The 16,245-nt window shown below is 42.2% G+C and overlaps 1 protein-coding gene and 1 pseudogene across 2 annotated transcripts; both read left to right on the top strand.

Annotated features, from left to right (window-relative positions):
- The first annotated feature begins 5,152 nt into the window (after positions 1-5,152).
- Positions 5,153-8,315, top strand: OR1L13 (olfactory receptor family 1 subfamily L member 13). 2 transcript variants are annotated; one of them, XM_002691553.5, is made up of 2 exons: positions 5,153-6,226; positions 8,225-8,315. In XM_002691553.5, the coding sequence occupies exons 1-2, from the start codon at positions 5,292-5,294 to the stop codon at positions 8,310-8,312; spliced, it is 1,023 nt and encodes a 340-aa protein (XP_002691599.5). In that variant the 5' UTR covers positions 5,153-5,291; the 3' UTR covers positions 8,313-8,315. The 2 variants fall into 2 exon arrangements, with proteins under 2 accessions (XP_002691599.5, NP_001377131.1); NM_001390202.1 differs by lacking the exon at positions 8,225-8,315 and having other exon boundaries at positions 5,292-6,230.
- Positions 14,868-15,800, top strand: OR1L14P (olfactory receptor family 1 subfamily L member 14, pseudogene; annotated as a pseudogene).

Below are 16,245 nucleotides of genomic sequence, written 5' to 3'. Positions count from 1 at the left end.
TAATTTGGCTACCTGATGTGAAGAGCCTACTCATTGGAAAAGACCTGATGCTGGGAAAGACAGAGGACAGGAGGAGAAGGGGGTGACAGTGATGGTTGGATGGCATCACCGATTCAATGGATATGAGTCTGAGCAAACTCCGGGAGACGCTGAAGGACAGGGAAACCTGGTGTGCTGCAGTCCATGGGGTTGCAAAGAGTTGGGCATGACTTAGGGACTGAGCAACAACAACAATACGTATATTACATATAATATATAGTTTGAAAAGATGCAGACAATCTGGATATTATGCAGAATGTAACACTGCCCCACTAAATCAATGACATCATGGTAATTGGATCAGAAAACCAGGAAGTTGCTAACAAGTTGGAGCTTTAGCAAGACACATTCAGTCCTGAAGATGGGAGATAACACTACAAAGATACAGGGACCCTTTCACATCAGTCTCATTTTTAGGTCCAGGGATCTAAGAGAGCAATCAGAAAGTTATGGCTGCATAGAATATTCCCTATAACCAGCTGACAGAGGCGGGGAAAGTCTGAATATGGTTTACAAGTGGGTCAGCTCATTGTGTAAGGGCAGATCAAAATGAACAATGACTACACTGTAGCTCAATAATGGTTGCTTTCTAAGAGAGTCCTTAGCTTTAAGCTTTCTCTAGAGATAATCTTGGCTGAAGGAAACTGCTTCACCAAAGAAAATGCTTCTTTCCAGGACAGCCTACATCCAGTCAGCAGCAGTGTCAACCATACTCCTTGACATTTGAGCTTCCAAATTCCCAGTAGGATCAGCTGGGACCTTCAGTGGGACTTCATCACAACCCAACTTCTCCCTCTATCCAACCAGATACTGATCCCAAGAGTACTCCCTAGGGGACTTCCCTGGTGGTCCAGTGGGTAAGACTGTCCTTCCACTGCAGGGGTGTTAGTTTCATCCCTGGTCAGGGAACTAGGATTCTGCATGTTTTGTGGTGAGGCCAAAAAAAAAAAAAGCTATCCCAAGAATGTCCATGCCCAGTCACTCAGTCGTGCCCAACTCTTTCAACTCAATGGACTATAAGGCACAAGGCTCCTCTGTCCATGAAATTTTTCAGCCAAGAATACTGGAGTGGTTTACCATTTCTACTTCCAAGGGATCTTCCCAACCCAAGGACTGAACTCTCATCTCCTCCATTGGCAGGCAGATTCTTTACCTGTGTACCACCTGGGAAGACCAACCCAAGAGCAAGACCTAATAAACATTCTGCATGCTAATCTCCATTTCAAAGTCAGCTTCCTGGAGAACCCATTCCTTATACACCAAACACACGCATGCACACACACACACACACACACACAAACACACACACACACACAATGTTCTATGACCTCTGATTACCCACAGTTGAGGAAACTATGGGCTTCCCTGGAGGCTTAGAGAGTAAAGAATCTGCCTGCAATGCAGAAGACCTGGGTTTATCTCCTGGGTCAGGAAGATCTCTGGAGAAGGAAATGGAAATACACTCCAGTACTCTTGCCTGGATAATCCCATGGACAGAGCAGCCTGGCAGGCTACAGTGTGGGACTCATGGGGTCCCAAAGAGCCAGACATGACTGAGTGACTAACACTTTCACTTTCAAAGTATGTCCTGGAGACTTCATGATAAGTTTAAAAAGCTCTGAAAATAGCCTCCTTAAGAGTCCCCTGCCCCCTTGAGGGTAGCTACACTCCGTTTTGCTAGCCACTGTGATTTTTGTACTTAGAGAAGTCATAGAGCAAACACTCTAAAGGGAGCAGGTTGTAATAAGCACATCATAGCTCCCTCACCAGTACAGACCCAGAGGAGGCCAGGAGAGCTGAGTTCAAGCCTCTAAGAAGCTAGCAGACAGATTTCCCCAACCAAGAGAGTTCCTGCCACAGCGTGTCTTGGCAGTTCTGCCTTCTATGATTGGAAACAGAGAAAAATAGAAAAGTACTGAGACAGAGGTTGAGAAAGGAGCAGGGATGTGAAGCAGTATCAAGAAAATGGTTGACCCCTTTAAAACCTAGAGTAATCTGCTCTTTGTCCCCCCTCTCAACTCTTCATGCTTATCACTGGCTAGAAGGTCAAAAAGATCATCTTTCTGATATGTGAACCTAACCAATTTGGTACAGGATGAAGAACAGATTTTTTAAAAAAAGAAAAAATGAGAAGATATCTGGATATGAAAAGTGAAATCAGTAGACTGGCTGCCCACTGAACCATCCATCTCAATCAGGTACTTATTTCAGCCTCAAAATTCCATTTTTGAATTTTATTCCATTCCAAAAAAAATCACATGGACACTGTATAAAATGGAGTTTAGCCTAACATGAAGACTAACTTTGTATGTTATGATCACCCTATTTGACCACTGGGCCAGGGTATGTTGTTATCCCATGGTTCTTGAGAAGCAGGTCCCCAATAAGTGAATAGTGGGAACTTGGTAGAAAATAAAAATACTTCCACTCCCAGACTCATCCCAGGCTTTCAGAATAATGCCCTCAGATTCTCACTTTCAAAAATTCCTTCCATTTTTTAAAGTACTCATCATAGATGAGCACAGGAAATCCAACTTTACTTGACCACTTTGAATCTTCTTCATCTCACACTCCCTAGGCATTCCCTTCATGAATAACTTTTTTGAGGATGTATGTTGTACAAGCTGCACTTATACATGTTATTTTATTATCTCTTTAGAATTCCTTAGATCACTCAGTGAGCAAGAAATGAAGGTCAGGCACAAACCCTCACCTTCTGCTTCCAAATTCAGTGCACTTTCTACAAAACCCTCAATCCCATATAATTTTAATGTCCCCCCAAAAGACCAAATTTTCCCTTATTGTTGCCAGTGAATCCTGCCTATTAGAATTTTCAAATTCTACAATCTGTTCAACACAGAAAATACAGATTTTCCATTGTACATAACAAAGGTCTGTCCTTAATGTGACATTAAACACATTTAAAGAAAACAATGTGTGTATGTTAAAATAGAAAATAAATAAAAGGGAAAAAATAGATCTTAAGAGTGATTGTTTCAGATATATACTTTTATAGCTTTATGAAAATATGACAAGATGACAGAGTGGGTAAATCTTGAGATTTAGAATTAGTTTAACTGGGTTTGAATGACTTATTACTTTTCCTCTATATCTGTTTCCTCATCAGAAAAATATGATAAGAATAACAGTCTACACCTTACAAGATTGTCATGAGAATTAAAGTACAACCCATACAAAGTAAATGCTTAATTCACTCTCAGGTTATTCAAAGTGTAGACAAAAATACAATCTAAAAAAGTGTTGTAAACTGATAACCAAGTTAATTTGACCATTAGAGTATTTGAGTGTGAAGACTAGAGTCATTTTAATCAGATTCATTAATTTTGAGAATATGTACAAATACTTGGAGAAAAAGTCATTGGCAATGATGATAATGGGGAGAAGAAACAGTGGTATCAAATGTTTACTCTGTCCTGGAACTGTTCTAAGTGCTTAAGCACAAGCTATTGTGAAAACCTCATGAAAATCTTATAAATATTGTTCTGTGTGCTCAGAAGCTCAGTCATACTGGACTCTTTGCAACCCCATGGACTGTAGCCTGCCAGTCTCCTCTGTCCATGGGATTCTCCTGGCAAGAATATTGGAGTGTGGTACCATTTCCTTCTTCCAGGGGACCTTCCTGACCCAGGGATTAAAACTATATCTCCTGCATCTCCTGCACTGCAGGCTGATTCTTTACCATCTGAGCCACTAGGGAAGCCCTTTCAAGGATATATACACAGGTAAATAAACAAATGGATGATGGTATTGAAGGATGTGCTTGCTTAACAGTTGGGTAACAAAGATCTGGGAACATGATTAAGTTTAAGGAGCTAGAGGGAAAACTAAATAACAAATTAAATTTTAAAATAAAGATTTGCATGGAGTGGTAGTATAATTTGATATTCACAATGGATCATTGCCTTCTAATTAAGTGCTTCTGAAGGTATAACAAGCACAACAGTAAAACTTCGTTGACTTAGATCTATTATTCCTTTGATTTCTCTGTTGATTACTTTATCAAGTCCCCTTTTTGGAAAGGTAGTTCAAAGACACATTTTAACATGCCACCACTGAAAATTTGTTTTGATATACAGAGAAAAATCAAACCACCTTATCTGAAATCAATAAATTCACCACCTTATTTCTATTGGTCTCTATGTGCTTGTGCTATGCCGTGTTGTGCTAAGTCACTTCATTCATGTCTGACTCTTTGGGACCGTATGAACCATAGCTTGAAAGTCTCCTCTGTCCATGGGATTCTCCAGGCAAGAATACGGGAATTGTACATACCCCTACTATGGGTTGCCATGCCCTTCTCCATGGTATTTTCCCAACCCAGGGATCAGACCCAAGTCTTGAAGCCAGGTCTCTTAGCCTTCTGCATTGGCAGATGGGTTCTCTACCACTAGTGCCACCTGCGAAGCCCTCTCTATACCCTTATGTGGATTTATTTTTATTTATAAAATGCAGAACTAGCTGGTGATAGATAGATAAATCCATAGATAGATAGATCCTCTATTACAATGCAAAATCCACAAACAGTCCTGACTATGTCATATTCACAGTTGTATCCCCACTCCCAGAATATTTTTCACAGAATAGGTGCTCAGTAAACAATTATTTCTAGATTTAAAATTAAACTGACTAAGGAAGATTTCTGGGCCTCCCTGGTGGCTCAGAGGTAAAGCATCTGCCTGCAATGCAGGAGACCTGGGTTCGATCCCTGGGTTGGGAAGATCCCCTAGAATGAAATGGCAACCCACTCCAGTACTCTTGCCTGGAAAATCCCATGGATGGAGAACTGGTAGGCTACAGTCTGTTGGGTCACAAAGAGTCAAACACGACTGAGCGACTTCACTTTCATTTTTCATTTTCAAGGAAGATTCAACTCTGGTCTTCCTCAAAAGTTCTTGCTATCAATACAAGAAGCATGTGAGGTCTTAGAGTTGAGAAGGAAGGGCAAGTTCAAGGACCACAAAGGTGACAAGTTGCCTATGTGGCAGCTAGTCACAACCCTATAGGTAGAAAGTCTTGCTATCAATACAAGAAGCATGTGAGGTCTTAGAGTTGAGAAGGAAGGGCAAGTTCAAGGACCACAAAGATGACAAGTTGCATGTGTGGTAGCTAGTCACAACCCTATAGGTAGAAAGTGAAGGTAGGAAGAAGCACAAACTTGTTGGCTTGTTTATGGTTTCAGTCATGGAGATGTGTGTTACATTATATGAATCTTCTCTATTTTAGTTGGCTCTATGATCATGGAAAGACTCAACCAAACCAGCAGTGTCTCTGAGTTCATCCTCCTGGGACTCTCCTCCCGGCCTGAGGACCAGAAGCCACTCTTCATCCTCTTCCTCATCATATACCTGGTCACCATAACAGGGAATGTGCTCACCATCCTAGCCATCCGCTCTGACCCCCAACTGCACACCCCCATGTATGTCTTCTTGAGTGTCCTGTCTTTCACTGACATTTGGTATACAACAAGCATTGTCCCCAAGATGCTAGTTGACTTCCTGTCAGAGAAGAAGACCATCTCCTATGCTGGGTGTCTGACTCAAATGTATTTTATATATGTTTTGGCTAACATTGACAGCTTTCTTCTTGTAGTCATGGCCTTTGACCGTTATGTGGCCATCTGTGACCCCTTCCACTATGTCACCATCATGAACCATCACCGCTGTGTCCTGCTGGTGGCCATCTCCTGCTCATTGCCTCACCTCCACTCACTCCTACACATACTTCTGCTGAATCAGCTTACCTTCTGCAACTCCAACGTTGTCCACCACTTCCTCTGCGACATCAACCCTCTGCTGAAATTGTCCTGCTCCTCCATATTTGTCAATGATCTCACAATAAAGACAGAAGGGCTGGTTGTTTTGGTGACCCCCTTCCTATGCATTGTTTTCTCGTATGTGCGAATCTTCATTTCAGTTCTCCGGATCCCCTCAGCTACTGGGAAACGCAAAGCCTTCTCCACCTGTGGCTCCCACTTGACTGTGGTGATCCTGTTTTATGGAAGCATCTTTTATGTCTATTTACAGCCCTTGTCCAGGTACACTGTTCAGGACCGAGTGGCTACAATTGTCTACACGGTTCTGTCCTCCATGCTCAACCCTTTCATCTACAGTTTGAGAAACAAAGACCTGAAGAGGGCCCTGGGGAAGCTGATGGCCAGGAGGAAATCCTAGTCAGAAGCTTTGTGGACATGTCCATGGGTGTTTCTGCTGGTTTCTGATATACACAATAAACTCTTGTAAGTCAGCAGGTATAAATCACATGTGTCATGGATGTTTGATTGTTCTCACTTCTTTACGTGTGCAACTATCAACTACTGAGACTCTATTATGATTAGTAATAGGCTCCAGTTCTACCAAAATCCTGATTCCAGTTTTCATATATCTACATCTGTCTTTCTACTGAAAGGTTGCACATGCTATGAGCCATGTGCGATGTTGGGACTCATGCCTCTGGAGGAGACAATTCAATCTGGGGCCAGAGATGAGGCTTGATAACCAGAAGGTTTTGTGTAATAAACTTTTATTAATGTATGAAAGAACTAGAGAAATGTTCTGACATAGACATCAGAAGGAGACAGAAAGAGTGCCTCCTTGTTAGCTTTTAGCAAAGGGGTATAATAGCAATAACCTCAGATATGCAGATGACACCACCCTTATGGCAGAAAGTGAAGAGGAACTAAAAAGCCTCTTGATGAAAGTGAAAGAGGAGAGTGAAAAAGTTGGCTTAATGTTCAACATTCAGAAAACGAAGATCATGGCATCCGGTCCCATCACTTCATGGGAAATAGATGGGGAAAGAGTGGAAACAGTGTCAGACTTTATTTCTTTGGGCTCCAAAATCACTGCAGATGGTGACTGCAGCCATGAAATTAAAAGATGCTTACTCCTTTGAAGGAAAGTTATTAGCAACCTACCTGCTGCTGCTAAGTCGCTTCAGTCATGTCCGACTCTGTGCGTCCCCATGGACTGCAGCCTACCAGGCTCCTCGGTCCACGAGATTTTCCAGGCAAGAGTACTTGAGTGGGTTGCCATTGCCTTCTCCTGAGACAGCATATTAAAAAACAGAGACATTACTTTGCCAACAAAGGTCCATCTAGTCAATGCTATGGCTTTTCCAGTAGTCATGTATGGATGTGAGAATTGGACTGTGAAGAAAGTTGAGTGCTGAAGAATTGATGCTTTTGAACTGTGGTGTTGGAGAAGACTCTTGAGAGTCCCTTGGACTGCAAGGAGATCCAACCAGTCCATCCTAAAGGAGATCAGTCCTGGGTGTTCATTGGAAGGACTGATGCTGAAGCTGAAACTCCAGTACCTTGGCCACATTGGAAAAGACCCTGATGCTGGGAGGGATTGGGGACAGGAGGAGAAGGGGACGACAGAGGATGAGATGGCTGGGTGGCATCACCAACTCGATACACATGAGTTTGGGTAAACTCTGGGAGTTGGTGATGGACAGGCAGGCCTGGCGTGCTGTGATTCATGGGGTTGCAAAGAGTCGGACATGACTGAGAGACTGAACTGAACTGATACACCTATTAACAAGCTGCTAATTAGAGAGAGGAAACACCTCAAAACTGAGAGAGTTGCACCAGGCCCCTCACCCAAACATGCATTTTAAGATAGTGTTGGCACAAGGTGAGTCATCCCCAGCCATAAAACAATTGATATGAATCTTGAAGAAAGGCAGATTTCTAAGAAAATACATAGTTTATTAACAAGCTAAGGAAAGATATTTACATGGGAAAAACGCATTGGTTAGCTCAAGGTTTGAGATAAAGTGAAGTTCAGGTGGAACCAGTTGCCGCCATGGTGGAGCCAATGGTTCAGGTGGTTCAGGTGGAAGCAATTCTGTGTCGCAACACAGAATTCAAAGAAATTTCTTTAATTTTGTGTAGAGAAGGTAAAAAAAATGCCTGCCACTTGCAGTTTGTTTCCTCCTGTCTCTTGGGGACCTCTGGACTTCCTCAGCTCAGTTCAGTTCAGTCACTGAGTTATGTCCAACTCTACGACACCATGGACTGAAGCAAGCCAGGCCTCCCTGTCCATCACCAACTCCCAGAGTTCACTCAAACTCATGTCCATGGAGTTGGTGATGCCATCCAATCATCTCATCCTGTTGTCCCCTTCTCCTCCCACCTTCAATCTTTCCAAGCATCAGAGTCTTTTCAAATGAGTCGGTTCTTCACATCAGGTGGCCAAAGTATTGGAGTTTCAGCGTCAGCATCAGTCCTTCCAATGAACACCCAGGACTGATCTCCTTTAGAATGAACTGATTGGATCTCCTTGCAGTCCAAGGGACTCTCAAGAGTCTTCTCCAACACCACAGTCCATCAGCAGATGAATGGATAAGAAAGCTGTGGTACATATACACAATGGAGTATTACTCAGCCATTAAAAAGAATACATTTGAATCAGTTCTAATGAGGCAGATGAAACTGGAGCCTATTATACAGAGTGAAGTAAGCTATAAGAAAAACACCAATATAGTACACTAACGCACATATATGGAATTTAGAAAGATGGTAACGATAACCCTGTATGTGAGACAACAAAAGAGACACAGATATATAGAACACTCTTTTGGACTCTGTGGGAGAGGGAGAGGGTGGGATGATTTGGGAGAATGGCATTGAAACATGTATAATATCATATATGAAACGAATCACCAGTCCAAGTTCAATGCATGATACTGGTTGCTTGGGGCTGGTGCACTGGGACGACCCAGAGGGATGGTATGGGGAGGGAGGAGGGAGGGGGGTTTGGGATGGGGAACACGTGTATACCTGTGGCAGATTCATGTTGATGTATTACAAAACCAATACAATATTGTAAAGTAATTAACCTCCAATTAAAATAAATAAATTTATCTTTTAAAAAAAAGCATCAATTCTTCAGCGCTCAGCTTTCATTATAGTCCAACTCTCACATTCATACATGACTACTGGAAAAATCATAGCTTTGACTACATGGACCTTTGTTAGCTAAGTAATGTTTCTGTTTTTTAATATGCTGTCTAGGTTGGTCATAACTTTTCTTCCAAGGAGCAAGCGTCTTTTAATTTCATGGCTACAGTCACCATCTACAGTGATTTTGGAGCCCCCAAAAATAAAGTCTGTCACTGTTTCCATTGTTTTCCCATCTATTTGCCATGAAGTGATGGGACCAGATGCTATGATCTCAGCTTTCTGAATGCTGAGTTTTAAGCCAACTTTTCATACTCCCTACCAAGGCTTTAACACTCTCACTACCTTTCTCTTCTCCAGGAACCCACATCTTTATTCATTTGCTCTAAGCATTATTGAAACCTTTGTCTTCCCACAAAATTTCCTGAAACTGATTTATATATGACCAATGACTTTTGATTCCCTTAATATCCTTCAGTTTTCAGTGTAACTTCTGTGATTAACTTGTTGAAAGTCATTGCAGTGATTCAGAAAGCGAGGAGAGAGATAGAGACAAGATTGAGACTCTTATAAAACTGAAACTTCCACCAGGTGAGCCAAGTGTCTAGTGCAACAGCTATACAGAGATTGTGCCTCTTCCTTCTTCCATATTTTTGACAGCAGAATGTTCTGGGTTCTGTAGTCATCAAAAGCCTAACTCTTAGCCCCACTTAGCCAAGTGACCTAGTAGTTCAGCACTCAATTGCCCTGATAATGAGGCCAGGGTGCATGGGGCTGAGTTGCCTCTGGGCCTTTACCCTGGTCATCTGGTATTTGTGCCTCCAGGGACTGGTGCTATCCTTTCTCTTAGCTTCAGTTCCCCTTAGAGATTCCCCTACTGCCACCATCATAACCATCCAGATCTTCCTGTGCCCCAGGAAAGAGTTGTTGTATGAACTTAGAATTAATTATTCTAAGGAAAGTATTAAAACTCATAAGTGAATGTTAAGTGCAGACAAAACTAGGAGCTTCTTGAACCAGACAGAGACATACTGGGGTGCTCTGGAAAGTAGAGTCATCTAGGCAAGGACTTTGTTCTGTTCGCTTTTGTTTCTCCCTTTATTTTCTATTATTATTCAGTGATTTTAGACTTTATTTTTTAATCTGAATATTTTATCATTTATTATTCCCCTACATTCTTCCTGAAGCTATTATTCAGTAGGTTTCATGTGGGCCTGTGAATCTGCATTTTAAGGAGCACCTCCTAGAATGACTAATCTGGACTTTATGTGGGAAACTGCATGACTGAACATTTCTGACCACTCCCTATGTCCTGCTGTTTGTATTTCTGGACTTATGCTTTCAGTAATCCTATAATCTACATGTATACAGATACTCACTGATTGCAGCACTTTTTATACTAGAAAAAATTAGAAATAATCTAAAAGCCTATAAATAGAGAGATAGATAAACAGCGGTTCAATTTTTCCATAGAAAGAAATGACATATAATAGGTACAAATAAGGAGGTATATCTCTAGCACTGACCTGAAAAGGCATTATGAATATACACCTAAATATTTATAAGTAAACCTATTATGTTAAAAAATAAATAAAAGTGTATATATATGGTGTGTGTTTGTGTCTGTGTGTGTGTGTGAGGGTACATTTTTGTGTATCTGGTGAAATTATATACCAAGTAAGAAAACATATACCCTTATACACACACAGTTCAGTTCAGTCGCTCAGTCATGTCCAACTCTTTGCAACCGCATTGACTACAGCATGCTAGTCCTGTCCATCAAAAACTCCTGGAGTTTACTCAAGTAAACTTACTGAGTTATTGAGTCGGTGATGCCATCCAACCATCTCATCCTCTGTCGTCCCCTTCTCCTCCTGCCCTCAATCTTTCCCAGCATCAGGATCTTTCAAGTGAGTTAGTTCTTTGCATTAGGTGGCCATAGAATTGGAGTTTCAGCTTCAACATCAGTCTTTCCAATGAATATTCAGGACTGATTTCCTTTAGGATGGACTGGTTGGATCTCCTTGCAGTCCAAGGGACACTCAAGGGTCTTCTCCAATACGACAGTTCAAAATAATCATCTCTTTGGTGCTCAGCTTTCTTCATAGTCAACTCTTACATCCATGCATGACTACTGGAAAAACGATAGCCTTGACTAGATGGATCTTTGTCGGCAAAGTAATGTCTCTGTTTTTTAATATGCTGTCTAGATTGGTCAGGAGAAGGCAATGGTAACCCACTCCAGTGTTCTTGCCTGGAAAATCCCATGGACAGAGGACCCTGGTAGGCTGCAGTCCATGGGGTCATGGAGAGTCGGACATGACTGAGCGACTTCACTTTCACTGTTCACACTCATGCATTGGAGAAGAAAATGGCAACCCACTCCAGTGTTCTTGCCTGGAGAATCCCAGGGACAGCGCAGCCTGGTGGGCTGCCATCTGTGGGGTCGCACAGAGTCGGACACGACTGAAGGGACTTAGTAGTAGTAGTAATAGTAGGTTGGTCATAACTTTCCTTCCAAGGAGTAAGTGTCTTTTAATTTCATGACTGCAGTCACCATCTTCAGTGATTTTGGAGCCCAAAAAAATAAAGTCTCTCACTGTTTCCACTGTTTGCCCATCTATTTCCCATGAACTGATGGGACCGGATGCCATGATCTTAGTTTTCTGAATGTTGAACTTAAAGCCAACTTTTTCACTCTCCTCTTTCACTTTCATTAAGAGGCTCTTTATTTCTTCTTCACTTTCTGCCATAAGGGTGGTGTCATCTGCATATCTGAGGTTGAATTTCTCCTGGAAATCATGATTCCAGCTTGGGCTTCATCCAGCCCAGTGTTTCTCATGATGTATTCTGCATATAAGTTAAATAAGCAGGGTGACAATATATAGCCTTGACATTCTCCTTTTTCTTATTTGGAAGCAGTCTGTTGTTCCATGTCCAGTTCTAACTGTTGCTTCCTGATCTGCATATAGGTTTCTCAAGAGGCAGGTCAGGTGGTCTGATAGTCCCATCTCTTTCAGAATTTTCCACAGTTTCTTGTGATCCACACAGTCAAAGGCTTTGGCATAGTCAATAAAGCAGAAATAGGGGTTTTTCTGGAACTCTCTTGCTTTTTTGATGATCCAGCATATATTGGCAATTTGATCTCTGGTTTCTCTGCCTTTTCTAAAACCTTCTTGAACATCTGGAAGTTCACAGTTCACATATTGCTGAAGCCTGGCTTGGAGAATTTTGAGCATTACCTTACTAGCATGTGAGATGAGTGCAATTGTGCGGTAGTTTGAGCATTCTTTGGCATTGCCTTTTTTTGGGATTGGAATGAAAACTGCCCTTTTCCAGTCCTGTGGCCACTGCTGAGGTTTCCAAATTTGCTGGCATATTGAGTGCAGCACTTTCACAGCATCATCTTTTAGGATTTGAAATAGCTCAACTGGAATTCCATCACCTCCATTGCCTTTGTTTGTAGTGATGTTTCCTAAGGCCCACTTGACTTCATATTCCAGGATGTTTTGCTGTAGGTGAGTAATCACACCATTATGATTATCTGGGTCATGAAGATCTTTTTTGTACAGTTCTTCTGTGTTCCCTGCCACCTCTCCTTAATATCTTCTGCTTCTGTTAGGTCCATACCATTTCTATCCTTTATTGAGCCCATCTTTGCATGAAATGTTCCCTTTGTATCTCTAATTTTCTTGAAGAGATCCCTGGTCTTTCCCATTCTGTTGTTTTCCTCTATTTCTTTGCATTGATCATTGAGGAAGGCTTTCTTTTCTCTCTCGCTATTCTTTGGAACTCTGAATTCAAATGGGTATATCTTTCCTTTTATCCTTTGCTTTTCATTTCTCTTCTTTTCACAGCTATTTTTAAGGCCTCCCCAGACAGCCATTTTGCTTTTTTGCATTTTTTCTTGCAGATTGTCTTGATCCCTGTCTTTTGTACAATGTCATGAACCTCCATCCATAGTTCATCAGGCACTCTATCAGATCTAGTTCCTTGAATCTATTTCTCACTTCCACTGTATAATCATAAGGGGCTTGATTTAGGTGATACCTGAATGGTCTAGTGGTTTTGCCTACTTTCTTCAACTTAAGTCTGAATTTGAGCCCATCTTTGCATGAAATGTTCCCTTTGTATCTCTAATTCTCTTGAAGAGATCCCTAGTCTTTCCCATTCTGTTGTTCTCCTCTATTTCTTTGCATTGATCACTGAAGAAGGCTTTCTTATCTCTTCTTGCTATTCTTTGGAACTCTGCAGATGTTTATATCTTTCCTTTTCTCCTTTGCTTTTTGCTTCTCTTCTTTTCACAGCTACTTGTAAGGCCTGCCCAGACAGCCATTTTGCTTTTTTGCATTTCTTTTCCATGAGGATGGTCTTGATCCCTGTCTCCTGTACAATGTCACGAACCTCAGTCCATAGTTCATCAGGCACTCTATCTATCAGATCTAGGACCTTAAATCTATTTCTCACCTCCATTGTATAATCATAAGGGATTTGATTTAGGTGATACCTGAATGGTCTAGTGGTTTTACCTACTTTCTTCAACTTAAGTCTGAATTTGGCAATAAGGAGTTCATCTGGTCTTGTTTTTGCTGACTGTATAGAGCTTCTCCATCTTTGGCTGCAAAGAATATAATCAATCTGATTTCAGTGTTGTTTCCTTCGTACTGTTCATATTGTTCATGGGGTTCTCAAGGCAAGAATACTGAAGTGGTTTGCCATTCCCTTCTCCAGTGGACCACATTTTGTCAGAACTCTCCACCATGACCTGTCCGTCTTGGGTAGCCCTACACAGCATTGCTTAGTTTCATTGAGTTATTCAAGGCTATGGTCCATGTGATTAGATTGCTTGGTTTTCTGTGCTTGTGGTTTCAGTCTGTCTGCCCTTAATGCCCTCTCCCAGCACCTACCATCTTAGTGGGGCTTCTCTTTCCTTGGACTTGGGGTATCTTTACGGCTGCTCCAGCAAAGCATAGCTGCTTCTCCTTACCTTGGACGTGATGTATCTCCTTATGGCTGCCACTCCTTACCTTGGATGTGGGGTATGTCCTCTTGGCCGCTGGCTGCTCCAGTGCTGTGCAGCCACTGCTCGCTGCTCCAGCTCTCTAGTTCTGTAAACCATATTGGGCCATGCTCAGTAATTCTTTAATCCAATTTTCTGCTAGTGAAGGCTATGGTTTTTCCTGTGGTCATGTATGGATGTGAGAGTTGGACTGTGAAGAAAGCCTAGCACTGAAGAATTGATGCTTTTGAACTGTGGTGTTGGAGAAGACTCTTGAGAGTCCCTTGGACTGCAAGGAGATCCAACCAGTCCATTCTGAAGGAGATCAGCCCTGGGATTTCTTTGGAAGGAATGATGCTAAAGCTGAAACTCCAGTACTTTGGCCACCTCATGTGAAGAGTTGACTCATTGGAAAAGACTCTGATGGTGCGAGGGATTGGGGGCAGGAGGAGAAGGGGACGATAGAGGATGAGATGGCTGGATGGCATCACTGACTCGATGGGGTGAGTCTGAGTGAACTCCGGGAGATGGTGATGGGCAAGGAGGCCTGGTGTGCTGTGATTCATGGGGTCGCAAAGAGTTGGACATGACTGAGCGACTGAACTGAACTGAACTGAATCAATTTTTTCTAGATTTAAAAGTAAACTAATGAAGGCTCAACTATGCTCTTCCTCAAAAGTTCTTGCTATCAACACAAGAAGCATGAGAAGTCTTAGAGTTGAGAAGGAAGGGCAAGTTCAAGGACCACAAAGGTGTCAAGTTGCCTATGTGGTAGCTAGTCACAACCCTATAGGTAGAAAGTGAAGGTAGGAAGAAGCACAAACTTGTTGGCTTGTTTATGGTTTCAGTCATGGAGATGTGTGTTACATTATATGAATCTTCTCTATTTTAGTTGGCTCTATGATCATGGAAAGACTCAACCAAACCAGCAGTGTCTCTGAGTTCATCCTCCTGGGACTCTCCTCCCGGCCTGAGGACCAGAAGCCACTCTTCATCCTCTTCCTCATCATATACCTGGTCACCATAACAGGGAACGTGCTCACCATCCTGGCCATCCGCTCTGACCCCCATCTGCATATCCCCATGTATGTCTTCTTGAGTGTCCTGTCTTTCACTGACATTTGCTTCACAACAAGCATTGTCCCCAAGATGCTAGTTGACTTCCTGTCAGAGAAAAAGACCATCTCCTATGCTGGGTGTCTGACCCAGATGTATTTTATATATGCCTTTGGTGACATTGACAGCTACCTTCTGGCAGCCATGACCTTTGATCACTATGTGGCCATCTGTGACCCCTTCCACTATATCACCATCATGAGCTGCCACCCCTGTGCCCTGCCGGTGGTCTTCACCTGCTCACTGCCTCACCTCCACTCACTCCTACACATACTTTTGCTGAATCAGCTCAACTTCTGTGACTCCAGTGTTACCCACCACTTCCTCTGTGACATCAACCCTCTGCTTAAATTGTCCTGCTCCTCCATATTTGTCAATGATCTCACAATAAAGACAGAAGGGCTGGTGTTTGGGGCGACCCCCTTCATATGCATTGTTTTCTCGTATGTGTGAGTCCTCATAGCCGTTCTCAGGATCCCCTCAGCTGCAGGGAAATGCAAAGCCTTCTCCACCTGTAGCTCCCACTTTACTGTGGTGATCCTGTTTTATGGAAGCATCTTTTATGTCTATTTACAGCCCTTGTCCAGGTACACTGCTCAGGACCAACTGGCTACAATAGTCTACATTGTCCTGTCCTCCATGCTCAACCCTTTCATCTATCGTTTGAGAAACAAAGACCTGAAGAGGGGCCTGGGGAAGCTGATGGGCAGGAGGAAATCCTAGTCAGAATCTTTCTGGACATGATCATAGGTTTTGCTGCTGGTTTCTGATGCACACAACAAACTCTTGTAAGTCAGCAAGTATGACTCACGTGTGGCATAGATGTTGAAATGTGTCCACTTGTTTACACATACAACTATCAACCATGGAGACTTTATGATGATTCAGTATTAGGATCCAGGTCTACCAGAATCTTGACTTCCAGTTTTCATATATCTACATCTCTCTTCCTACCTTCCTCTTCTTCAGGAAACCACATCTTTATTTGCTTTAAGTGCTGTTGAAACCTTTGTCTTTACCCCAAATTTCCTGTGACTGATTTACCTCTGTTCAATGACTTGTGATTCTTTTAATATCCTTCTGCTTTTAGTGAAATTTCTGTGATGAACTAATTTTTTGAAAATCGTTGCAGTGATTTAGTAAAAATAAGCAGTTAGACAGAGAGTGA

Source organism: Bos taurus, chromosome 11, assembly GCF_002263795.3.
Source record: "Bos taurus isolate L1 Dominette 01449 registration number 42190680 breed Hereford chromosome 11, ARS-UCD2.0, whole genome shotgun sequence".
Lineage (NCBI taxonomy): Eukaryota > Metazoa > Chordata > Mammalia > Artiodactyla > Bovidae > Bos > Bos taurus.
Note: the sequence above shows the minus strand (reverse complement) of the source record. Positions and strands in the feature narration are given on the sequence as shown.

Bases quoted from the DNA above. Each gene is read 5' to 3' on its own strand.
- OR1L13 (XM_002691553.5), top strand. From the start codon at position 5,292: ATGATCATGGAAAGACTCAACCAAACCAGCAGTGTCTCTGAGTTCATC. The intron at 6,227-8,224 runs CTAGTCAGAAGC...ATCAGAGTCTTT, and splicing joins CTGATGGCCAGGAGGAAATC to TCAAATGAGTCGGTTCTTCA.